The 24,630-nt window shown below is 38.4% G+C and overlaps 2 protein-coding genes and 1 long non-coding RNA gene across 10 annotated transcripts in view; 2 read left to right on the top strand and 1 right to left on the bottom strand.

Moving 5' to 3' along the window:
- The window catches only part of XPOT (exportin for tRNA), a 37,805-nt gene extending 20,429 nt beyond the window's left edge, over positions 1–17,376 (top strand). For 6 of the 8 annotated variants that reach the window (XM_019952250.3, XM_019952252.3, XM_019952255.3 and 3 more), the window contains 10 exons: positions 1,648–1,886; positions 2,804–3,089; positions 4,037–4,226; positions 6,863–6,979; positions 7,154–7,269; positions 8,576–8,623; positions 9,856–9,922; positions 11,754–11,825; positions 14,318–14,374; positions 16,766–17,376. In XM_019952250.3, coding sequence (XP_019807809.1) covers positions 1,648–1,886; positions 2,804–3,089; positions 4,037–4,226; positions 6,863–6,979; positions 7,154–7,269; positions 8,576–8,623; positions 9,856–9,922; positions 11,754–11,825; positions 14,318–14,346 — 1,164 coding nt within the window. In that variant the 3' untranslated portion in view covers positions 14,347–14,374; positions 16,766–17,376. Of the gene's footprint in view, positions 1–1,647; positions 1,887–2,803; positions 3,090–4,036; positions 4,227–6,862; positions 6,980–7,153; positions 7,270–8,575; positions 8,624–9,584; positions 9,709–9,855; positions 9,923–11,753; positions 11,826–14,317; positions 14,375–16,765 lie in introns of those variants that run through there. The other 2 variants (XR_012324305.1, XM_073788419.1) reach the window with 2 other exon arrangements.
- Positions 1–20,250, bottom strand: part of LOC117314198 (uncharacterized) — a 38,867-nt gene extending 18,617 nt beyond the window's left edge. Inside the window, exons 1-2 of the long non-coding RNA XR_004528903.2 lie at positions 20,034–20,250; positions 18,724–18,853 (exon numbers count right to left, since the gene is read on the bottom strand). This is a non-coding gene — a long non-coding RNA (uncharacterized lncRNA). The remainder of the gene's footprint in view (positions 1–18,723; positions 18,854–20,033) is intronic.
- Positions 20,251–20,409: 159 nt separating this feature from the next.
- The window catches only part of TBK1 (TANK binding kinase 1), a 38,924-nt gene continuing 34,703 nt past the window's right edge, over positions 20,410–24,630 (top strand). Inside the window, exons 1-2 of the mRNA XM_019952261.3 lie at positions 20,410–20,528; positions 22,965–23,082. Coding sequence (XP_019807820.1) covers positions 22,996–23,082 — 87 coding nt within the window. The 5' untranslated portion in view covers positions 20,410–20,528; positions 22,965–22,995. The remainder of the gene's footprint in view (positions 20,529–22,964; positions 23,083–24,630) is intronic.

The following is a 24,630-nucleotide window of genomic DNA, read 5'->3' as shown; positions in this document are numbered from 1 at the left end:
AGATACTTTGTAAGCACATTTTGACTGATACATGTTTTTGTGTAAAGCAAAATACTGACCTTGACATTTTTTTTTCATTTTGATGAAAGTTATTACTAGAGCTGCCACTTGAAAAGTGTTAAACATAAAATAATATTTTGGGTTTTTAAAAAATAAATACCAGTATTCAGGGTACAAAGGTATATAATTTCATTGCTTGAAAGGTTACTAGTACATTATATGGTTAAATTATCTTTGCCTACATATTAAAGAAACATATATATTAAAATACTTCATGGGACTTCCCCTGTGGTCCAGTACGTAAGACTCCACACTCCCATTGCAGGGGGCCCAGGTTCAATCCCTGGTTGGGGAACTAGATCCTGCATGCATGCTGCAACTACAAGTCCGCATGCCACAACTAAAAGATCCTGTGTGCCACAACTAAGACCCAGTGCAGCCTAAATAAATAAATTTATATAAAAAATAAATAGGGGGCTTCCCTGGTGGCGCGGTGGTTGAGAGTCCACCTGCTGATGCAGGGGACACAGGTTCGTGCCCCGGGTCCGGGAGGATCCCACGTGCCGTGGAGCGGCTGGGCCCATGAGCCATGGCTGCTGACCCTGCGCGTCCGGAGCCTGTGCTCCACAACAGGAGAGGCCACAACAATGAGAGGCCTGCATATGCAAAAATAAATAAATAAATAAATAAATAGGGACATTCTCTTTTAAAAGATGAGGTCTTTTTTTTTAATAATAAGACTGCCACATAATTTATCTGTTTTAAGACAAGGCTTTTAAATAATTTCTGAACAGGGAGCTTTAATGTTAGAGCTAGAGGGGCCTCTGATATTTTCCCCCTCCTCCTGGCCTCTCAGACTGCATAAATGTGAAAAATAACAAACTCGGGCTTCCCTGGTGGCGCAGTGGTTGAGAGTCCGCCTGCCGATGCAGGGGACACGGGTTCATGCCCCAGTCTGGGAAGATCCCACAGGCCTCGGAGCAGCTGGGCCCGTGAGCCGTGGCTGCTGAGCCTGCGCGTCTGGAGCCTGTGCTCCGCAACGGGAGAGGCCACAACAGTGAGAGGCCCATGTACCGCAAAAAAAATAAATAAATAAAAATAAATAATTTAATTAAAAAATAACAAACTCATTAATAAAAATGGATCAATATATAGATGTTTGCTTATGCTTGAATGAGATCTTTTTTTTTCACTTGCAGTCTTATTTTCAGATGTTCTAAAGTAACTGTTGTGTATGTGTGTGTTTATTGTGTGGTGTTTATTGTTATTTAACTCTTAAACACTCTTGAAAGTATTAACTTGTGTGGCCTTTTTCCTAACGTTCAAAGCACGTTGTATACCTGATTGTTAGCCTCCTAATAATAAATAGGTTTTACAAAAGAAAACAAGTTAGAAAACTAACAGTTACATTATATGACCATTTATGAAGTCTTGTTAGGGGTAGAATTAGACCCATGATCTTTTGACCTCTAATTCCACTTGTTTTCCATTATATGATCCTGGGAAAAATTTTATAAGTACTCAGTCTTCTTTTTAATAATGAGTTGATGTGATAGATTAAATCTCCTGTCCCTCTTGTACTTATTCTCATTTAAATGAGAGGAACTGAACAAAGAAAAACTTCAATAAGACTAAATTTCATTTTAGGAGAATGGTTACCAGTCTTTGTTGAGCAGCGATGATCAATTGTTTATTTATGAGACAGCTGGAGTGCTGATTGTTAATAGCGAGTACCCAGCAGAACGGAAGCAGGCATTAATGAGGAATCTGTTGACTCCACTCATGGAGAAGTTTAAAATTCTGTTAGAAAAATTGATGCTGGCGCAGGACGAAGAAAGGCAGGCATCTCTTGCAGACTGTCTCAACCACGCTGTTGGATTTGCCAGGTGAGTGATTGCATTTAAATTTGTGAAGTGATTTTTTCAACATACACAGAATCATTTGCTTGGATTTTTCTAATTGGGCATGCATATCTATGTTTCCAAAACTAGATTGTCCAGAGAATTGTCTAAATTGTTTCTTTTCTAAATTAATTGAATTAGATTTAACTGAAGAAGGAATTAGGTCATGTAACATTCTGCATTTCTGACTTGACAGTTATCTAAATCCTTAACTCCTCTGATTTCTTTGTTATAAATTGCTTACTTATTTAAGGAGGTTAGTCTAAGTATTTATATACCAATGACATCAGGGGATCAGTTTTGGAACCTTAAAGAGAAGGTGCTGAGGCTTCTTTTTAGTTGTTACATTGTGTCCTGAAGACCACCCAAGCTGCCCTTTCTCTCTGTTTATTGGCAAATAATAACAGCATGAAAGTTATAGTGATTGCTAATTAGAAGCTACACAGAGAAATTGCTCTGCAGAAGACTTCAGTGCAAAAGCTTATGTTAAAGATGTTGTATAAATAACTTGATTCTAAGATTGTTTTAAATATAAATTGGTAGTTTACAGATTGTGTAGTATAGCCTATTCATAACAAATAGATTTTTTTTCTCTTTTCTTCATAAGTTGTCAGCAGGATTTTAGTAAAACATTTAGGTGGACTCACATTTGAGAGATTGTATTAATTACATTTCATTCATTCATTTAATTTTAACTTGAGCTCTTTCTGGAATGGTAACTGGAAGCAATAGTTTACAAATAACCATATCAGCTAAAGCTAGACGTAGCTGTGACATGGAAAATAAAGAAATGGCTTCTTTGTTTTGTCAGTTTTGTAATTTGTTGTGTGTTGTTTTTGACTACTCCATAAAACATTTGAAGAATAAACTTAAAACTAGTTACCTGATAATTGTTTATATAGTCGAACCAGCAAAGCTTTCAGCAACAAGCAGACTGTGAAACAGTGTGGCTGTTCCGAAGTTTATCTGGACTGTTTACAGACGTTCTTGCCAGCCCTCAGTTGTCCCTTACAAAAGGATATTCTCAGAAGTGGGGTTCGCACGTTCCTTCATCGCATGATTATTTGCCTGGAGGAAGAAGTCCTTCCGTTCATTCCATCTGCTTCAGAACACATGCTCAAAGATTGTGAAGCAAAAGACCTCCAGGAATTCATTCCTCTTATCAACCAGATTACAGCCAAATTTAAGGTACCACAAACCTTCAGAGCTCAGAGAATTTCCTGACTTTAAGATCTCCTGACTTCAAGATTAGATGTATTCATCTTTAGGTATATTTTAGCATTTGACCCTTGCTTTTTTTTTTTTTTTTATGAGTTTCTTGGGGGCATGGATCATAGGTATTTTTATCATCCCCAATGTCTGCAACACTGCCTGACACATAGGAAATGCTTAAAAGATGTTTTAATAAGAACAGACCTTTTCTGTTCTATGCAGCAGAAGAAAGCTATTAATCTGGTATTTTAGAAAAGCAAATAAAACAGCATTGAATAATAAATGCCTAAAGAATAAATTTTAAGCCCTGTAATTTGGGTGCCCAAGTAGTTTAAAAATAATTCAGTGTCAGTTTTATGTACAAGGAAATGTAACCTAAGCATAAGTTGGCTAATATAAATTACTAACACTTACATAGTGTTTTCTGTGTTCAGAATCTGTTCAGAGCATTTTCTTATACATTCATTTGATCTTTGTAACAACCCTAGAAGTTAAGTATTGTTGTTTTAAGGATGAAGAGACTGAGACACAGAAGTCAAGCAATTTGCTCAAGGGCATGTAAAGCCTGAGAGTCAATCGTATAAATTCATTTATAATTTAGCAGTAGAATTCATTTATTGAGAATTTAAATTTGAAAATAATCCATGGCAATATTTGATTGTGAAATATGTCTGACTCCATGTTATTTGAACCTGAATCTTGAACTGCAGGAAATGGGTTGAACTTAACGATCTTGAGGCTTTCAATACTGTTATGCTCTATAGATTTTTGTCTTAACATTGATATTTGCTAACAAAATTATGTAAATATGTGTCCTAACTAGAATCTCTAGAAGAAGGCTTTATGTAAAACACGTTTTTTCTAAGTTTCGTATTACTAATTTTCTTATTTCTGAAATAGTAATAGTTGCTTCATCTCTTCAGATACAGGTATCCCCATTTTTACAACAAATGTTTATGCCTCTTCTTCATGCAATTTTTGAAGTTTTGCTCCGACCAGCAGAAGAAAACGACCAGTCTGCTGCTTTAGAGAAGCAGATGTTGCGCAGGAGTTACTTTGCTTTCCTGCAAACAGTCACAGGCAGTGGAATGAGCGAAGTCATAGCAAATCAAGGTGGGGATGCATGCAGTGCCTAAATCGTCTAAGTACTTGTCACGGTTGTATATCTATATGAGCAAGAGCTAGTTGGAGTAAACACTAAACTTTTGAAGTAGTTATATGTTGGCCCCAAAGATGACATTTTATTACCATCAGGGTGGGAATCATTTGCACATAGAGGACCTTAAAATTAACTTGTATTCAGTTCCCATTTTCCTAAAGCAGTATTCCTTTTTTTTTTTTTAAGTTGATTTACAATGTTGTGTTAGTTTCAGGTATACAGTGAAGTGATTCAGTTATACACGTATATACATATCCTTTTTCAGATTCTTTTCCGTTATAGGTTATTACAGCATATTGAATACAGTTCCCTGTGTTATAAGTAAATCCTTGTTGTTTATCTGTTTTATATATAGTAGTGTGTATGTGTTAATCTCATACTCCTAATTTATCCCTCCCTACCTTCCCCTTTGAAACCATAAGTTTGTTTTCTATGTCTGTGAGTCTGTTTCTGTTTTATAAATAAGTTCACTTGTGTCATGTTTTAGATTCCACGTATAAATGATATCATACAATATTTGTCTTTCTCTGTCTGACTTACTTCACTTAGTATGATAATTTCTAGGTCCATCCAAGTTGCTGCAAATTGAAATATTTCATTCTTTTTTATAGCTGAGTAATATTCCATTGTATATATACCCCACGTCTTCTTTATCCATTCATTTGCTGATGGACATTTAGGTTGCTTCCATGTTTCGGCTGTTGTAAATAGTGCTGCTGTGAACATTGGTGTGCATGTATCTTTTCTAATTAGAGTTTTCATGTTTTCCGGGTATATACCCAGGAGTGGGATTGCTGGATCATATGGTAACTCCACTTTTAGTTTTTTTAAGGAACCGCCAGTTTTTTAAGGAACTGTCCTTCATAGCGGGTGCACCAATCTACATTGCCACCAACAGTGCAAGAGGGTTCCCTTTTCTCTACACCCTCTCCAGCATTTATTATTTGGATACTTTTTGATGAGGGCCATTCTGACCAGTGTGAGGTGATACCTCATCGTAGTTTTGATTTGCATTTCTCTAATAATTAGCAATGTTGAGCATCTTTCAATTTGCATGTCTGTTTGTCTTTGGAGAAATGTCTGTTTAGGTTTTCTGCCCGTTTTTTGACAGGGTTGGCTTTTTTGTTGTTGTTATTGAGTAGTATGAGCTATTTGTATATTTTGGAAATTAAGCCCTTGTCGGTCTCATCACTTGCAAATATTTTCTTCCAGTCCATAGGTGGTCTTTTCATTTCGTTTATGGTTTCCTTTGCGGTGCAAAAGCTTATAAGTTTGACTAGGTCCCATTTGTTTATTTTTGCTTTTATTTCTTTTGCCTTGGGAGACTGATCTAAGAAAATATTGCTATGATTTACTTACTTGTTTGTTCATTTATTTAAGTAAAGCGCTTTTTTTTTGGCTGCTTTGTTGCTGCGCACAGGCTTTCTCTAGTTGTGGTGAGTGGGGGCTACTCTTCGTTGTAGTACACAAACTTCTCATTGCAGTGGCTTCTCTTGCGGAGCACGGGCTCTAGGCACACGGGCTTCAGTAGTTGCAGCATGTGTGCCCTAGAGTGCATGGGCTCAGTAGTTGCAGCACACAGGCTCTAGGGCACACAGGCTTCAGTGGTTGTGGCCCACGGGCTCAGTAGTTGTGGCTCACAGGCTCTAGAGCACAGGCTCAGTAGTTGTGGTGCGCAGGCTTTGTTGCTCTGCAGTATGTGGGATCTTCCTAGACTAGGGATTGAACCCATGTCCCCTGCATTGGCAGGCGGTTTCTTAACCACTGTGCCACCAGGGAAGTCCCCCAGCTCTTGGTTTTATTGACTTTTTCTGTTTTTTTTTAAATCTCTGTTTAGTTCCTCTCTGATCTTTATTTCCTTCCTTCTGTTGACTTCAGATTTTGCGTGTTCTTTTTCTAATTCTTTTAGCTGGTAGGTTAAGTTGTTTTTTGAGGAAGGCCTGAATCTCTATAAACTTCCCTCCTATGACTGCTTTTGCTGCATTCTATAGATTTTCATATGGTTGTGTTTTCATTAGCATTTTGGTATTTTTTGATTTCCTCCTTTTTTTTAGTAGCATGTTGTTTAGTCTGCATGTAGTTGGAGTTTTTTTTGTTTTTCTTCTGTGGTTGATTTCTAGTTTCATGCCATTGTGGTCAGAAAAGATGCTTGAAATAATTTCTATCCTCTTAAATTTGTTGAGGCTTGTTTTGTGTTCTAGTATGTGGTCTATCCCAGAGAATGATCCATGCGTGCCTAAAGCTGTATTAATTGGTTCTTTCATAGTATAAATAGTGTGATAGCTACTTGCCAGAATTGACCTGACAATTAAATCTTACTGGCCACTTAGCTGTTTTGAAATTTAAAATAAATGAGACTATATAGATCAACATAGAATATTTTGCTATATGGAAATCCAGAGGGCAAGATAATAAGAGAATAGTAATTTTTCAATGTTTTATGCTTAAAATTTAGGAGGCACGTTAATAAAAACTGAGGATCTTAGCAACTCTGTAATTGTTTTTGTTATGTTACTATATATGAAGTGAGAGCTTCAGGTTGCCTTTCTAGTTCTTTATGAGATTGAACTCAGTTTTTTTTTCTTTTCAGGTGCAGAGAATGTAGAACGAGTGTTGGTAACTGTTATTCAAGGAGCAGTCGAATATCCAGATCCAATTGCCCAGAAAACGTGTTTTATCATCCTTTCCAAGTTGGTAGAACTCTGGGGTAAGATGATTTAGAAAAAAAAAAAACTTCATTCCCCAACCTGTTTCCTAAGACAAGAGAGATGAAATGGGATCCTGGCCCTAACATAGACAGGAGCTGGGAGTTGATTTTCACCAGTGATAAATTAAATGACTTTCTTTTTATACAAAATGAAAATCTGAATTCTCTTGACAGGAGGTAAAGACGGACCAGTGGGATTTGCTGATTTTGTTTATAAGCACATTGTTCCCGCATGTTTCTTAGCACCTTTAAAACAAACCTTTGACCTGGCAGATGCACAAACAGTATTGGTAAGCACCTAGGAGTCTCTGTTTACTTTATGTACATCTCATGTGTTCTAACTCACAATTTCTTTTTTAATGCCAGGTTGGTTATATTAGATTTCAATGCCTTTTTAAAACAAAAAAAATTTCAAATTAGAATTCATTTTTTAAAAATTGATACCTTTTGGACCTTTTGATTCTTAACTAAATCTTGATGTTAAAGTTGAATGTATAAAATCCAACTCCTCCAACTTTTAACAGCCAAGACTCTTTTTCTAGGACCATGAAAGGGTACATGATACAAACATTTTTTTAAAGCTTGATTGAGTTATTAGTTTCCTGCCTCTACTTTCATTCTAAAACTTGGCTTAATGGTTTTTTCCTAATTATTAAGAGTAACTTTCGGGCTTCCCCGGTGGCGTAGTGGTTGGGAGTCCGCCTGCCAATGCAGAGGACACGGGTTCGTGCCCCGGTCCGGGAAGATCCCACATGCCGCGGAGTGGCTGGGCTCGTGAGCCGTGGTCGCTGGGCCTGTGCGTCCGGAGCCTGTGCTCCGCAACGGGAGAGGCCACAGCAGTGAGAGGCTCGTGTACCGCAAAAAAAAAAAAAAAAAAAAAAAAAAAAAGTAACTTTCTCTTCCTCATTTGATAGTTTCCCCAAATCTCATCTTCAGAATGCTTAATGTCAAGCAGTTGCCCTTTACTCACTTACCCAGGACCTAGTAAAAGCTAGATTTCTTAATTATCATGTACTGCATTAAGACAGCATTTTTGTATTTTTCTATTTTTAAAATTTTCTATCTAACCCATTTGTTCCATCTGCCTGCCTGTTACCTTTCCTTTCTCCATCACTTTTTTTTTTTGTAAATTTATTTATTTTATTTTTTTAATTTATTTTTGGCTGCATTGGGTCTTTGTTGCTGCACACAGGCTTTTTCTAGTTGGGGCGAGTGGGGGCTACTCTTTGTTGCAGTGGGTGGGCTTCTTATTGTGGTGGCTTCTCATTGCAGAGCACAGGCTCTAGGCGTGCAAGCTTCAGTAGTTGTGGCACACTGGCTCTGTAGTTGCAGCTTGCGGGCTCTAGAGCGCAGGCTCAGTAGTTGTGGCATATAGGCTTAGTTGCTCTGTGGCATGTGGGATCTTCTGGACCAGGGATTGAACCCATGTCCCCTGTATTGGCAGGTGGATACTTAACCACTGAGCCACCCAGGAAATCATTCCATCCCTTCTTTGGAGGTAAATGTTAATGAGCAGTGGCCAGGGAAATAAAAAGAAAAGTTGTAACAGTAACCAAGAATTGACTATATTAAAATTCTTAAACTTGTTTCTCACAGGCTTTATCTGAGTGTGCAGTGACGCTGAAAACAATTCATCTCAAACGGGTAAGCTTTGTACTCCCTGCCCCTTCGTTTTCAGCTCACATGCTTATTGTTATAGTTTTTTTTTCTTAATTAATTAATTTATTTATTTATTTTGGTGGGCTTCTCATTGCGGTGGCTTCTCTTGTTGTGGAGCACAGGCTCTAGGCGCATGGGCTTCAGTAGTTGTGGCACACGGGCTTTGTTGTTCTGCAGCATGTGGGATCTTCCTAGACCCGGTCTCAAACCCGTGTCCCCTGCATTGGCAGCCGGATTCTTAACCACTGCGCCACCAGGGAAGTCCCTTATTTGTTGTAGTTTTGAGTATGTCTTGTTCTTGAAAGCTATATCTTTTATAAAAGTTAACTTCAGTTCTGACTTTTTTGGATGTGAGGGGTGGGTCGAATGAAAATAGTAGTATCCTTTATTGTCTTTCATATTTGGGGTAACAGGAAGGTTAAAATGTATGTTTGTTTGGTTTGACAAAGAGTGAGAAAAATTTTAATCAGAATTTCACGATCTAGATTTCACTACCTCGTGGTTCTTCACAGATTTGTCCAACTTCTTAGTATTACAGATTGGTTAGAACACTTTACTACTTCAGAATGTTGTACTGTCCTTGTCAGTTTAACCATTTGTATAAATTATAAGTGATTCTGGGCTGAATCTATCTGGTGTGTTGTTTGCTTTATACAGTATTTTAAATAATAATGAGTTGACTACCAATATTTGAAAATCAGGTAGCTTTTTTTTTTTTTTTAAACAAAAATTTCTGTCTCCAACTTCGCAAAGCTAGGATGCCAACACAGGACTAGCATTCCCACATAGTTGCAGTCATCTAATGAGTCTTCCCTCAGTTGCCTAAAATAAAAGCATGACGTCTTGTTCAGAGTCTCTGTATAGCCCCCTCTTTGTTTGAACTTGAATTTTTGATTCCAAAAGAGATTTGAAGGGTTTTCAATCAAACATTTTCTCTGTGTGCTAGGGTGAGGGGTATGTGTTTTGGGGCTGCAGGAGACCTGTATAAAGATGAATAAAAAGTGCCCCAATATTTGTGGAGCTTAGAATCAGGGGAGACCAGTACCTAAAAACTCAATTGGATGGATTAAGTAAGTACTTTAACAGAGGTATATTAAACTAATACATTTGTATTAAATGTAACATGGTGGGACTAAAGATGAATGAGCAGCTTTGCCTATGAGGGCAGTCTAAGACAGCCGTTGAAAAGAGGGGGTATTTTTCTGTTTTTCTGATAGACCTTGAAACAAATGTACATTCATCGGGCTGACCAGGAGGAGCTGGCACTCTGGGCAAAGTTATGCGGTGGGTGTATGAAGACAGATCAGATGTCACATGGTAGACTTGGTAGAAAATAGTGTTATCCCGTTTAGCTAAAGCATGGAGGTAGAATAGCTAAAAACCAAAACGGAACTAGGTGTGTGTTACATGTGAAAAGTTGGTAAGTCAGTAGTCAGTGGGGTTGAATTTAGGAGAGCTAAGTGGAAAAAATGTTCACAGGGCACTTTGATATACGGGTCTAGAGCAGTTAGAACTAAATACTGATTTTGGAGTCCTCAGGTTGTAGTTTGCTAAGATGAAGTAGTAGGAATGAATGAGACTTTCTAAGACCAGGATAGAAAGAACTTTGGCTAAAGCAAGAGTCAAGAGAAAGCTAGAAGTAGAACCAAAGGAATGAAAGTTAAGGGAAGAGAGTCATGAAAGAGGAGACTAGTTGACATTGTTGGATGCTAGAGAGTCAAGGAGGATGAGGAATAACAAACAGTAAGAATGATGTTTACAATGCAGAAGTATTTATCTTGTCCTTAGAGCTGTTATTTAGATACACAGAGAATTGAATCAAATGGAACATATTAGAAAACGTTTTGCTTCCTTGTTCTGTTTTCTCATTTATCTACCTGACTGACTTCCTCTTGAGGTTTAAGTTTACTTTTCCTCATTAAAAAAAAAAAGTATACTCCATTTTTAAGTGGTAACAGTGGGGTTATATGCAATGATGAGCAGTGAGTGGGCAGTAAGTATAGGGAGAGTAGACTAAAGGAAAAGTTGAGATATTAATGCAGGGGGAAGTACATTGAGGAGAGTTGGATTGATTTCATTTTGATAACTGTTACTTTCATTTGGACTAGATTGGAGTCATTAACATATTAAAGCCTTTAAGTCAGATTCAAGTTTGAAAGTGAAATTAGCTGGGTTTTTTGTTTTTCTTTCTTTTTTTTTTTTTTAAGTATTGGATTTATTGCATTTGGTCGAGGCCACCGTCTCAGAAACAAATTGCTATAGGAAAACCGTTTTCAAATTGTATCTTAAGTTCCTTTGTAGCTGTTGAGAAGGTGTAGGGCTTAGGGGTTAGTTTGTGGAATTCTCCCTTCCCTCTACCAAGTTTACCCTTAAAAACCCACAAAACTATTCGAGTTTTAGCATCTAGCAGTACCAGCAGTTGGCAATGAAGAGCAATGGTTTTAGAAGTCAGGTGACCTGCTTTTTACTTAGTACAGACTTAATTAACAGCAAATTAGCCAAATCACCCTATCTTTCTGGGTATTGGTTTCCTTACCTGGCTACTAAATTCCTGTTTCCTAGTTTATTGAACTGGAAGGGAGAGGGGGTGTACTTTTATTGCTGTTATCTCCCGACATAGCATTTTGTTCTTTCTTGCTTGTATTTTAGTTTCTAAAGATGTTCATTATCCTGGCACTACCCACAGGCTTCCCCTTGCACACCCATAGACACCCTATAGTCCACCCAATGGTAGATTGAACCAGAAGCCCCTCTCTTTGCTTTCTCCTTTCAGTGCATGGAACCAGGCTTTGGCGTTGTGACTTCCTGCATTTAGAAGAGTATTTGTTTAATCTTTAGCACTGCGTAACTAGCACTAAGTAATGTGAACGTGTCCTCAGTGCTAAGTGCTATTCTAACAGCTTTACGTTTCTTAACTCATCCAAGCCTCACAATAACTCCATTTTTCAGGTGGGGAAACTGAGGCTCAGAGAGGTTACATAACTTGCACAGGTTACTAGAAATTTGCCAGAGCCAGGATTCAAACCAAAGCAATCTGGCTCCCGAGTCTGTGTTCTTAATCACAATACCATTTTGTGTTTAAAGTATACATATGTTGTTCCAATTTAATTTTCAGGGCCCAGAATGTGTTCAGTATCTTCAACAAGAATACCTGCCTTCCTTGCAAGTAGCTCCAGAGATAATTCAGGTAAGCTCTGTCCTAGTGGATTTTCCTCTTAATTAAAGAAATAGAGCTATGTAATTCAATCTAAATTTTGATTCAAGGAAGCCAAACTACATTCTCCTTGATTTACTATGTATAGGATAGCAAAAGTCCAAATGTCAGGGGGCCTATGAAATTGAATGAGAAAAAAACTGTTTTTATTTTCACTACCTTTAACAGAAATTTAATTTCCTACCATTGTGTAGGGGACAAATCACAGTAGTATTTGCATTGCCTGTGATGTTGTCACCCGTAGAAATCACAGATATTTTTATATCGCATTAGTTGTTCCACAGATCTCGAAATATTATTTATATTCATCTTTTTGAAATTTTGAGTTATTAGAATATGCCACTAGACCTTGTTATCTAAATCAATAAGTCTTATTCTTCTACCACATGTCACAAATACATTTGATAACCATAATTCATTGAATTAGCTTCCTTTGTAACCCCGTGTGTCACAAGTATGTTTTTTAAAACATTCTGCAAGAAGTCCAGCAGGCTCCCCCAGACTGCCAGAGGGGGCTGTGGCACACGAACCTCTGCTCTGAAAGTTTGTGCCAGGTAGTTCATTTTACACAGGCCAAGCTCACCAGTGCTTAATTTGTGAATCTGAAACCGTATTTTGAGGTAAGTGCCTGGAAAGCTATCTTACATTTTTACACTCTTTCAGAGTGATTTTTATGATGGCATTCGATTGTTTTCTGGATGCATAGTTATCCAGACCTGTTGTCCAATAGCACATAATTCTAATGAGGTAGAAACAGATCTCACATAAGAGTGATCATAAAACTCATTTTTAGTGAATTTATGATCTCTTATTTTATGACATATCTTTAACTTGAAATTAATTTTCTCAGTTATCATTTGTTACACAAGTAAATTAGTATTTTATGAAAACAATACATTACTAATTACTCATATGATCTTAGTGCACCTCAAAAATAGAAATATACCATTCAATTTTGAATAATATCAGTAGTTTCCCAGATTGCTAAATGAAGCAAAATTATTTTTTCTTTTTTTCTTTTTATTGGAGTTTAGTTGACTACAGTGTTGTGTTAGTTTCAGATGTACAGCAAAGTGAATCAGTTATACATATACGTATATCCACTCTTTTTTAGATTCTTTTCCCATATAGGCTATTATAAAGTATTGAGTAGAGTTCCCTGTGCTATACAGTAGGTTCTTATGAGTTATCTATTTTATATATAGTAGTGTGTATATGTCAGTCCCAATCTCCCAATTTATCCCTCCCACACACATACACATTTCCCCTTTGGTAACCATAAGTTTGTTTTTGGAGTCTGTTTCTGTTTTGTAAATATGTTCATTTGTACCCTCTTTTTCAGACTCCACATGTAAGCAATATATGATATTTGTCTTTCTGTGTATTATATTTCTATCTAATAATTTGCTTATAAAAGATAATGGTTCCCAGTTTTCCCTTTTTCATATGCCTTCTGACAGCACTTTTTGCACAATCCTTTTTTTTTTTTTTGGCCGTGCCAGGTCTTAGTTGTGGCATGCAGGATCTTTTAGCTGCCGCCTGTGGGATCTTTGGTTGCAGCATGCAAACTCTTAGTTGCAGCATGTGGAATCTAGTTCCCTGACCAGGGATCGAACCCAGGCCCCCTGCATTGGGAGGAGGGAGTCTTGGCCACTGGACCACCAGGGAAGTCCCTGCACAATTTTATTGAAGAGAATTTTCTCTTTTTCTCTCAGTCTGGCTCCGCTCAGTTACCCTCTTACTAGATGAAAACAGCCATAGCCATGTGGTTTTTGTCCCACCCACCCTTCTGAGGCAAGAGTCAATCTTGCCCAGGAGGCCATGTTCTCAAAAGTGAAAGCAGCCTCTCTGACAAGTATTACATTTGAAAATGCCATATAACCTTTTTGGTGAGGAACTGTTCAGGTTAATTAATTGATAAATTATAATATGAATCCTAGAGATTTGAAGCAGCCTAAATGCTCATTGATGGGTGAATGGATGAGTAAAATGTGGTATATACATACAATGGAATACAATTGGGTCTTAAAAAAAAAAAAGGAAATTCTGTCATATGCTATAACGTGGATGAACCTTGAGGATGTTATGCTAAATGAAATAAGCCAGTCACAAAAAGAGATGCTGCATGATTCCACTTATTATGAAGTATCTAAAGTGGTCACACTCATAGAAACAGAAAGCAGAATGGTGGTGGCCAGGGGATGGGGGCTGGAAAAAGGGGAAAAGGGGGAGTTGTTCAATAGGTATAGAGTTTCAGTTTTGCAAGATGAAAAAATTCTAGAGATCTATTGCATGACAGTTGTCTATAGTTAACACTGCTGGTACTATACACATAAAAATGGTTAAGATGGTCGATTTTATTTTTTTAATCATAATTTAAAAAGAATACTGTGGTTTTGAATTATGATGAATTTAATACAAATAGACTCATTCTTTTCTCTCTCCTCCCCTCCTGGCCCCCCCAGGAGTTTTGCCAAGCGCTTCAGCAGCCTGATGCTAAAGTTTTTAAAAACTACTTAAAGGTAGGTATTTGGAAAAACTTATATATCTTCATACAATTAGGTGATGTTTCAGAGCCAAGAGAGAATATATATTACAGGATACTGTGTCATACTGTAGTTTGATCAACAGTTACATATTTGGGGATCTCTTTGCTCTAAAACCTGCTTCTAAGAATCCATGGTTAATAGATGTTACACTTCAGAGTTTTCTGTAAAGCCCCTTTCAACTGAGCTCCTACAAAAGATTATAGAAAGTCAGATAAGCACACTGAATGTGTATGTGCCTGAGCATGTTGGTATGAAAATGTAAGTTTCCTTTAAGTTTTGTGATGTAATTAAACAGGAACTAGAGGACTGGGAGAACAAGTAATGTTTATGAACAGCTGCCCTTTATTGAGTTGAAAGGAAGGAGCTAAAAATAAAGAAACAAGTATGAATTACTTGGTTATATCCTATCTTGAAACTTTTGAATTGCAAAATGGACAAAAAGTAGAATCCTCAGATTTGGCCATTAAGGCTCTTTTTACATTCATAAAATCACCAAATTAAAACAAACCAACCAATCAACCTCCAAGTTGGCAAGAAGTACCAAATATGTATTTGGTATTCATTTTTACAGTTAAATCCATGAAGCAGGTATCTTGCTTTCACCTGGGTAGTCAGTCATTCAGTACTCCATGACTGCTTTTTATGTAACACATACTATGCTAACTGCTGCAAATACCAATGAGTGACTTTCCTTGCCCTCAAGGAGCTCATGGTCTGGAAATAAAGTTACAGTGTGACAGGATGAGGAACTATTCTTTATTTTTATTTATTATCTTCATTCAGCAAATTTGAGGGTAAAGCACTGTGTTAAATTTCTTAGGGGCAGGTAACTTAATGGCTCCCTCGTTCTTTTGCCCATGGCATTCAAGTCAAGGGGCTTTGCTGATAAATAAATGTGCTATCCTTTGACTTTGGTGCTAAGTTTGTCAGCTTAAACTGACAAAAGAGTTTGTGAGAAGATAGAGTTACTGTCTGCCATTGAGAACCCTCCCCTCTCCCATTTCCCCATAAAAGCAAAGTGCCTGTGGAGGTAACCTCTGTTAAGTAAGAGATCAATCACACTGGATTAAAGGACTAAAAACATTGTAACTCTCTGTTAGAGGTATCTGTTATAGCAGATGTGCGTACACTGTAGCAGGCTTGTGCCCCAAACATATTCATCCAAACAGCATTTATAAAGTCTTCCTCCCCAGCCCAGCTTCTCTTCAGTGATAGCGTTATTCTTCTAGTTGGAAAAAAGGAAGTTCCTTCTTTTGTGCCTACTCTGTTCCTATCTGATTGATCCTTAGGTCTTGCTGATTGTTTCCTCCTTGCTAACTTCCTTTCTGTCTCTACTGCTGCCACTCTGGTGTAGGCTTCTTATCTCACTCTGATTTCCCTTCCATTGTTCTATCCAAGCTGATCTGTTTGAAAACATTGAACAGTCCTCTGAAATTCCTTCCTCTTCCTCATAATCTTCATAACTTATTGACTAAAAAGTACATATTTCTTAGTTTGGCATTTAGGTGTGTTTTTTTTTCAGATTCTGATCTCAGACTACCTTTCCGGTTTCTCTTGCAGGAACAGTCTTTACTATTCTTGCTGTTCTTCAAGAATTCTGCCTTATTAGCATGCTTCGCCTTTATGAATTCTACCCATTCTTCTAGGCTTATCTCAAGCATGGCCTCTTTGTAGGGCTATTTTTTGCTCTATATTGATGATTCTTTTCTCTCCACTTAGTCAATAGACAGTTAATAATTGTTAAGTGAATGTCTGACCTACTAGGTGTTAGCGATATAATGACGAATGTGGTCCTTATCCATAATGAGCTTACTGCCTGCTATTTATTCTTTCGAATACTCACTTAACATGTACCCAACTATGGAACGTAGTAATACTGAGCCAGTGCCTAGCACAGCCTCTAGCCTACTCGTTCATAGTCTCAAGTGTTGAATTGGAAGTATTTTTTCATAATCAAATAAATAAATAGTTAAGAGATAGCAGCTGCTGTCTTTAGCTTTGACTTGTTTGTTTCTTCCTCAAAATTTAATTTCCTAGCATTAACTTTGACAGTAGTGCCAATCAGCAAAAAGGTGTCAAGAGCATCTTTTCCTCTGACTGCTTGAATCTCACAGCATTGGAGGTGATACCATATTTTCACTAGTAAATGGCAACATAAGTTATCTCTAGACCTTATCAAGTTGTCCAGAAGAGAATGTTCCTGACTTGCATTATGTGTGGATTTATGGAATATATTAAATGTTTTACATAATCTATTGTATTTTACAAAAGAGTGACTAGCACCCAGTAACCTGGAGCCATTCTTCAGGTAAAGGTGATAATCTTCTGACATCAGTACTAATTGTACTAATACTTTATTTACAGGTGTTTTTCCAGAGAGCAAAGCCCTAAGGACTGGATCTCCCTGTGCCTACTTCATGATCAGGAATTCCAGTTAATAATTTATAAAGAAACAGTTGTTGTGTGCCATTCACACTGGTCTTTTTAACACTGCTTTGAGCTTATTGCAGTATATGCATTGGGATTTTTCTGTAAAATGGGTGTAATTTTCCCTAAATTACTGGTATGTGACAACTAGAGAAGTTGCTTGCATGCCAATTCAAATCGTTCTATATAAAAATGCTGTTATAAGATACAGCAGTTATCCTAGTACCTTTTTTTTTAACTTGAAAATTTAAGTCCTTTATAAAGACCATAGCAGGAAAACAGTGTACTTTTTTTTTAATTGCTGAATATAAAATGTTTGAAAATTTTAATTTTCTTTTATGTGTGCAGACTCATCAAATATGGGGGAAATACAACAAATCAAAACTAATTTTTTGTAGATAGCCATTACATTTCTTTAAACCGTTTCAATGCCAATGTGTATTCTACAAAAGAGAATGGTTTCATAAATTAACTGATTGAAGAGTAGGTGCTGGTGTTATACATTTTTTATAAAAAAAAAGGAAATAAATTTTACGTAGTGAAATCTACTGAGTCTTCTTTGGAATTATTATAAATACTGGAGTCTTATTTTCTCATCTCTCCCTGATTTCCCATTTAAAGGATTGCACATATAAGTGTATGGATGATTTATTTAATTATGCTCCTAAAAGATTACATGTGACTTAGTTCTATTAAATAATTCAGAATCCTTTTTTTAAGTGAACTAGAAAAAGCCTGTGTCAGTATGTTGATAGAATTAAAAATCTAATATTTTCCATCTTACTAGATTTACTTAGGGCACAATATACCTATGTGTTTATGATGCTTGTAAGTAGTAGCTGCCCGTTTAGTTCCCCTGCCTTCCCCCATTTTTATTCATGACTATGCAGGAAACCAAGAAGACAAATAATATCAGTAGTAGTATTGGAAAATTAAGAAACGGTGGACAAAACTGAGCAGCACACTTACTATAGCCATCATTTAAGTTTAAATTTTAAAAGCCCAAGTAAGGTTTTAGGGTGGTTGAGGGTTTTTTTTAACCTTTGGCCCATGTGGTCCCTAGAGGTTTCATGGATGGGCTTCAGTGGTCTTCTAAATTCCCTAAAATTGTATTCAAAATTTTGCACATAAATCTTTTCCTGGTGTTAATTCCAGAAGAGATTATAAATATTTTCCTTACATCATAGAATAAAGGTACTAAACTAAGTTGACAGTTAATTATAAAAATAGATCAGTGGAATGTATATTATACAGTCAGCCCTCTGTAGGTGCAGGTTCCACATCCATAGTTTCAACCAACCTTAGATCAAAAATACTTGGGAAAAAAAACTTCCAGAAAGCTCCAAAAAGCAAAACTTGAATTTGTTGCACTTGGGAACCATTTACGTAGCATTTACGTCGTGTTAGGTATTGTAAGTATTCTAGAGATAATTTAAAGTATATGGGAGGATGTGCGTGGATTACATGCAAATACTATGCTATTTTACATAAGAAATGAGCATCCAAGGATTTTGGTATCTGTGGAGGTCCTGGAACCAGTTCCCTGTGGATACTGAGGGATGACTGTACTTAAATAAAAATGGTTTTAAAAATAGATGAGTGAGAGCTAATTGTTTCTTTTACAGTGGGAGAGATCATTGCATCTATTGCAGTGATCTTTGAACTAATTGTCCAAAGTATACTGAATTGCATAGCATAGTAGTTAAGAGCTTAGACAGGCTCAGGATCCAGATTAAGTAGGTTCAAATAGCAGTGCTGCCAGTAATTGGTTTCAGAACCTTGAGCAGGTTAAATAACTTCTCCCTGCCCCAGTTTCCCCATCTGTAAAGTGGGGGAAATAATGATAACTACCTCATAACTAAGAATTCAGTAAGTTGAACATGAAAAGAGCTTACCACAGCATCTGCAAATGAAGGCTTGATAATAGCTATTGTTATTGTACTGTTTATTCCGTGTATGTAAAGGCAACACCTCCTTTTCCCCTGGTTCTTTAAAGCCCTTCAGGAGATTAACAAGTTTTCAGAGCTAAGAGAAATCAAAACGTGGGAATTAAGAGTCTGTAACAGAAATTAAAACTTCATGTTATCTAATCATGTGTAATAATTCCCACCTTCCTTCCCTGAAGTTGCCTAGTGCACTTTACTTAGGGAGTACCATAGCAATTAGGAAACTGTTCCACCATGAATTACCTTTTCTGTATTGTTCTTAGTCTCCAAAAGCAAACACCCAAATAATCGTCTCAAGGGTGAATCTCATCTGTTAACAGCCTCATTGAGGCAGTAAGACTGCGCGATTTGTATGACTTAACTATGGAACTACAAGAGTTTTATGAGGCCTGGTATAGTTCTGTGCCTAACAGTTTATTTAAATCTTAAATACTAATATTAATTGGTTCACAAATGGCTTGATCTTTAAGAAAATGTATTTCAATGTTCCTCACTCATGTGGTAAACATGTGAATCAAGGCCTTCAGCTAATCACATTTTCTCCCATTCACCTTTGAAATGTGAGTTATAAGGAACTTGGACAGGTTCTCTTCTTGGCATTAGATAGGGGACAACTAAAATTGGTGGGAATGTAAGCAGTGAATAGATTGTTGTTACAGTAGAATGATTCCATCACTTAAACATTGTTTAAAGGTTTAATGAATTCCTTTGTAACAAGCATTACAGTGGTCTTATCTCCACTGTATATAAGATACGTGATTAAACAGGCTTACAGAGTTTTTTTTTAAAATGACTTAAAGTCAGTATTTGGCAGGGAGAGCTGGGACTGCAACCCTAGGTCTATTCCATTCAAAAGCCTCTGCTCTTAACCACTCTGCCATAGCTTCCTATTTCACTGCTGGCTCCTACAGTTCTCATCTGGGAAGAACTCCCTCCTTCCGCCTCCCTCACTCAGAAATTTAGCCCTTATCTGCAGAGGTCTCTTCGGCCTCTCCGCCTCTCGTTACGCTGAGAAAGGCTGCAGTTCTGTCAGTGGGCAACAAGGATCACTCGGGAATAGCTGCTTGAAATCCTAGCGGCACGAATACTGCAGGGGACCTGATTTTAGTCCCTAGATTCTCCAGTATTGCCATTTTCCAAAATACCGTATAAAAAGAGGGAATTAAATGAGCTTATTTACATTAAGAATCTCACGTCCGAATTACTCGCAGCCGATAATCTGGCTCCCCTGCAGCCAATGTGGTCTTTAAGATACATACGAATCTATCCCTGCAGAGTATGATCCTCCAGCGATGTCCCCTCATGTGTCCAGCATTCTGCACACCCGTGATTATTTGCATGTTTGTAATCACCCGTCCACCGTCTGTCCCACTATCACCTCACTCCGCCTTTGGCTGTCGGGGACGGGGCGGGATTCGCAGTTGGAATCTGAATCCTTGCGCTCACTGGGCAGGGCTGTCCGGCTTCACCCTCAGAGTAAGAGGGGACAGGCAGAGGGTGTGGACGAGGTCCAAACGCCCCACAGCCTCTCGGCCCCTCGCCACAGAAGCCTCGGAGAGCCGGGCGAGGGAGGAGCCTTGGCAGCAGAGGCCGAGGCCCAGATCGGTGCGCCGGAAGTGCGCACGCGCATCCGCACCCGCACGCCGGCCGTCGGTCACGTGACCCCCGGCCCGTGCTCGCGAAGCCGGAAGTGGCCTGAGGCACAAGGAGGCCGCGGGAGCCCGCTGGCGGTGGCGCGGCGGAGACCGGGCGAGGTAAGCAGGGCGGGCGGGGGCGGAGAGGCCGAAGGCGCGTGGGGCACGGGCTGCTGAGCCGGGCACGGCCCTCACGGAGCGCTCCCACCCCCAGTGGGAAACTGGGATGCTGAGTCAGGGCGGGGGCGGGGCGGGCAACCGGAGGAGCACAGCGGGACCCCAGGCCGAGCCCTCCCCGAGTCTGGTTGGGCTGACACCGCCTCCCGGGTGTCCGGGGCGTGCGAAGCCGGCCGGAATGGTCGCGCGGGCCCGTCCCCTGCGTCTGGACTCCTCGTCCTACGGCCGGCTGTCTGACTCGGACCCTCCCTGGTCTGGTGGCTCTGGGCAACCGAGAAAGAGGATGTGTCTGTTACCGGGGTTGGGCCCTGGCCGCCGGGACAGGCGGATGTCCCTCTCCCTTGGAGTTAGGCTGGCCGCTTTCTACCCCTCTTTCCGAGCGTGGACGCTATTGGCAGTGTTTAAATCGTTTGATTTTTTTTCAGACGATTAAAAAGAGACGTGTTTTAGTGAAGCGGGGGTTGACTCGCCGGAAGCCAGAAGCCAAAGACGTTTTTAATGTACACACGTATAATGCAAATGCCCAAACCTTTCCTTTGGGACGTAGCTTATGAGTGTAATTTCCAATCCGTTTCCCAGGCATTTTTAGTAGGTGGCCTCAGAACAAGTTCTACCCAGTAATTGTCAAATGCATAACCAAAGACCGACTTTTTTTCCTGAAGAACGCTGAATATAATATCTGTTTAATAAATGATTCACTTAGTGGTAGGGTTTGGAAATCCTGGAACTTTGTCCATATGCAGCGTCACCAAGCCTGTTTTCATCTATGGACAGATGGTAACTTTCATTTTGGACAGCATAAGGAAGTAGACTTAAGGCAGGATTACCAGTCTCATACTTGTTGAGTGCCTGCCTATATTGTGTCCAAATTTTGGAATGATTTATATAGCAAGTACCTTCTGGGTGTGCTGAGTCACGTTTTAGTATGCGGTTATTGTGGGGTTATTGGAAGATAATTTCAAAAGACATTTCCCAGATCATTGTGACACCATAGTTTAATTTCTGCATATAGAGAGCAGATATCTTAGCTGATAAATGTGTTTTATATTACCCACTAGGTATAGATAGATACTTAATGATATTATTTGCCAATTATAGTTATCTCAAGCAACAGTTACATTAATGAGCAAAGCTTTTCATATTGAGAAGTATTTGAAAATATTATTGAAAAGATATTTGAGAAGTTTATTATTATCTCAGTAGCTGACAAATGTGTATTTCATATTTTGAAAAAGGAATCGTATTTTTATTGCTTATTTCCAATAAGTTGCTGTATGTAAAATTCCCTTATCTGAATTAGATGGGTGGTAAAATTATATACATCTCTCTGAGTATATCAAAGATTGGTGAAATTTGGACCCCTGGCCATTCTTTGTGTACTTAACCCTACTTGGAATATTGGCAGTCGTTAATTCATCACTGAATACCTAGTCCATTCTAACTTACTATGAAGGGAGAGCAAGATCTGTTTTGATTCAGCCTGACATTACATCAGGTTTAAGGTGGCATGGTGGGACAAGTGTTTATGCTATTTAGCATACCTCATTTTTATTCCAACATGGAGCTCAAATATTTACAATATACTTTTACAGCTTTTCAATATTGAAGGACAAGGCTGGGGTGGTGCTTTTTTTTTTAATAGACTTTATTTTTTAGAGCAGTTTCAAGTTCACAGCAAAATTGAGCAGAAGGTGCAGAGGTTTTCCATATACCTCCTGCCCCCATACATGCTGAGCCTCCCCTTGCTTATTTTTTAACACTTGCTAATACACATTCAGTATGTGTATATTTATATACTTGGAGGTCGAAGAAACTATCCTTAAGTTAATTTCAAAATTTATTGCTGAAAGGTCACCTTTGCTTCCTGATTGTCATGCTTTGTGTAGGTGAAGTTTTAAGTTATAGAAGTGTTAGGCCATGGCAACAGTTGTTTTCATTAGTGTTGCCCTGCCCTGGAAGGAAACAAAGTAATTTTTTTCTATATTTCTGTTGTATTTTACCTTATTACTTTATTTTAAAACACTTTATAATATGATTTATCATTGATTAATCTTTCAAAACATTTTAAGGAGGTAAATGGCCAATATCACTCTCATTGACAGACAAAATTAGAAGGGAAGTTGATGTTTTTTCAGCCCTGTGAATAAGTGAATTAAATTGAATATATAAGATGTTATTGGTTGATGTTTTTTCAGAGCTCATGCAGCATTTTAGTCTTTAATATTGCTGGAAAGTTAGATTTTTTTGGACTGTTTATGCACTTTGATTTAGTAATAAATAATAGGTGATCTTTCTTGAGAGTAAAAATAGCTAACATTTGTTTCTTAAATGTATTATTCCCTGAAAACAAACATGCAATTTTTTTTTCTTTTCTCTTAGTATAACAAGAGGATCACCTAACCACGCCGAGATGCAGAGCACTTCTAATCATCTGTGGCTTTTATCTGATATTTTAGGCCAAGGAGCTACTGCAAATGTCTTTCGTGGAAGACATAAGGTTGGTACAGAGAATACTGTGAAAGCACCATATATGTAGTTTTCTGAGACGCACACTTGTACTAAAGTGAGACTTGGTGGTTTTGATTAATTTGTCTAGAGAGAGTATCTGTTTTTGTGGTTGCTTAAGGTATAGCTTGTGTCAGAGGCAGTAATATCTACCCAGTGGTGGCAGAGGTCATGTGTTGGGGAATGGAGAAAAACAGAAGGTTGTTTGAGAAAAGGAACTGGGGAAGATTAGTGTTGTGCCGTTTGGTTTTTTCCTCGACCTAATCCTCCTACGTGAGTGAGTGATCTCACTGACCGAGTTCAGTGCAGCAGTGATTTGGGTTAGGAGGTAATAGAGGGAGGCATGGTGAGGAGCAGATGGGTATTTTTGAGGGAAACCCACAGATGATTCTGCTGTGCTGTAGTAAGGCTTCATGCCCCCAGAGTAAATACAAAGTAGATTGGAGTAAAGTGAGGTTATCATCAAGGAGCCCAGGTTTAAAAGACTATATATCCCGGTAATCAGAACTTGTTAGTGCAAGTGAGAATAAAATAAAAGGGCTAATCCCAGAGGCATTTCAAGAACCAAAAGGACTTTGTGTCAGATTCTATATTGGAGGATGAAGTAAAAGGTAATTAAAGTCATTTAAAATGAAGAGATTTAAGATCATTTAAGTTTCTATTCTGGGAAGGAAGCTGGAAAAGTAATGGAATAAAAACATCCTTTTATAATGCAAATAATCATTCACTAGTTTTTCAGCACTGTGAATTCAGCACAGGAGCTCTAAACATTTTAGGAAGGAGGAGTTTCCTTATATTTTTCTGTAACCTTGAGACCACCAGTCAGTTCTGTCTGTGGCAATGAGATGAACATTCATAGATGCATGCTGTTTCCGCTGGCTCTTAGAGAGTGAATCGGAAGTAGTGTCGTACAGTTTTTAGCTTTTTTTCACCTCCAATTCTAGCATTGTCCGCAGCTTCCAGTCCTTGGTCAGATTCATAGTGATCAGCCTTGGATATTCCTGTCCTAGAAATTGTTTTTGTTTTGTGCACGGTGCCAAGAAGAGAAAATGGGTGGCGTGGCACCTCTGGGTTTAGCAGTGAGACGCACCTGACCGTCTGTGTTCCTGTGACCCTGGTTAACTTAACAGACTTTAGTAATCACTTGGTATGTGTCAGACACTATGATGGACCTAGTGATTTGAGCTACAGATAATGTGCTGTACCTGCCCACGAAGCGTGTTGGGTTTAGTAGCAAGGTGGTATTGGAAGGAACGTAAATTAGAAACTTATGGAGTGACAGGTAGTCAGTAGTGATAGGAATTGAGGGAGGCATAAAGTGCCTGGCACTAGTAAATATCTCACATTTTCTGATCCTCTTTCCTTACGTAGCTATCCAGTGTCCTTCATGTAAGTGCCTACACTTAGCAGGCACTCTGTAAATGCTTGTTGACTGAAAGAATAAATGAATGAATGAGGACAGAGTAGACTACTGTCCTGAAGTTCTTCTTCAAAGGAAGTAAAACTGTTCTTTATCCACTATAGTTTGAAAGCTTCAAAT

Source organism: Tursiops truncatus, chromosome 11 (genome assembly GCF_011762595.2).
Source record: "Tursiops truncatus isolate mTurTru1 chromosome 11, mTurTru1.mat.Y, whole genome shotgun sequence".
NCBI classification, from domain to species: Eukaryota; Metazoa; Chordata; class Mammalia; order Artiodactyla; family Delphinidae; genus Tursiops; species Tursiops truncatus.
The sequence above is the reverse complement of the archived record's forward strand: the minus strand, read 5'-3'. Positions and strand labels throughout refer to the sequence as shown.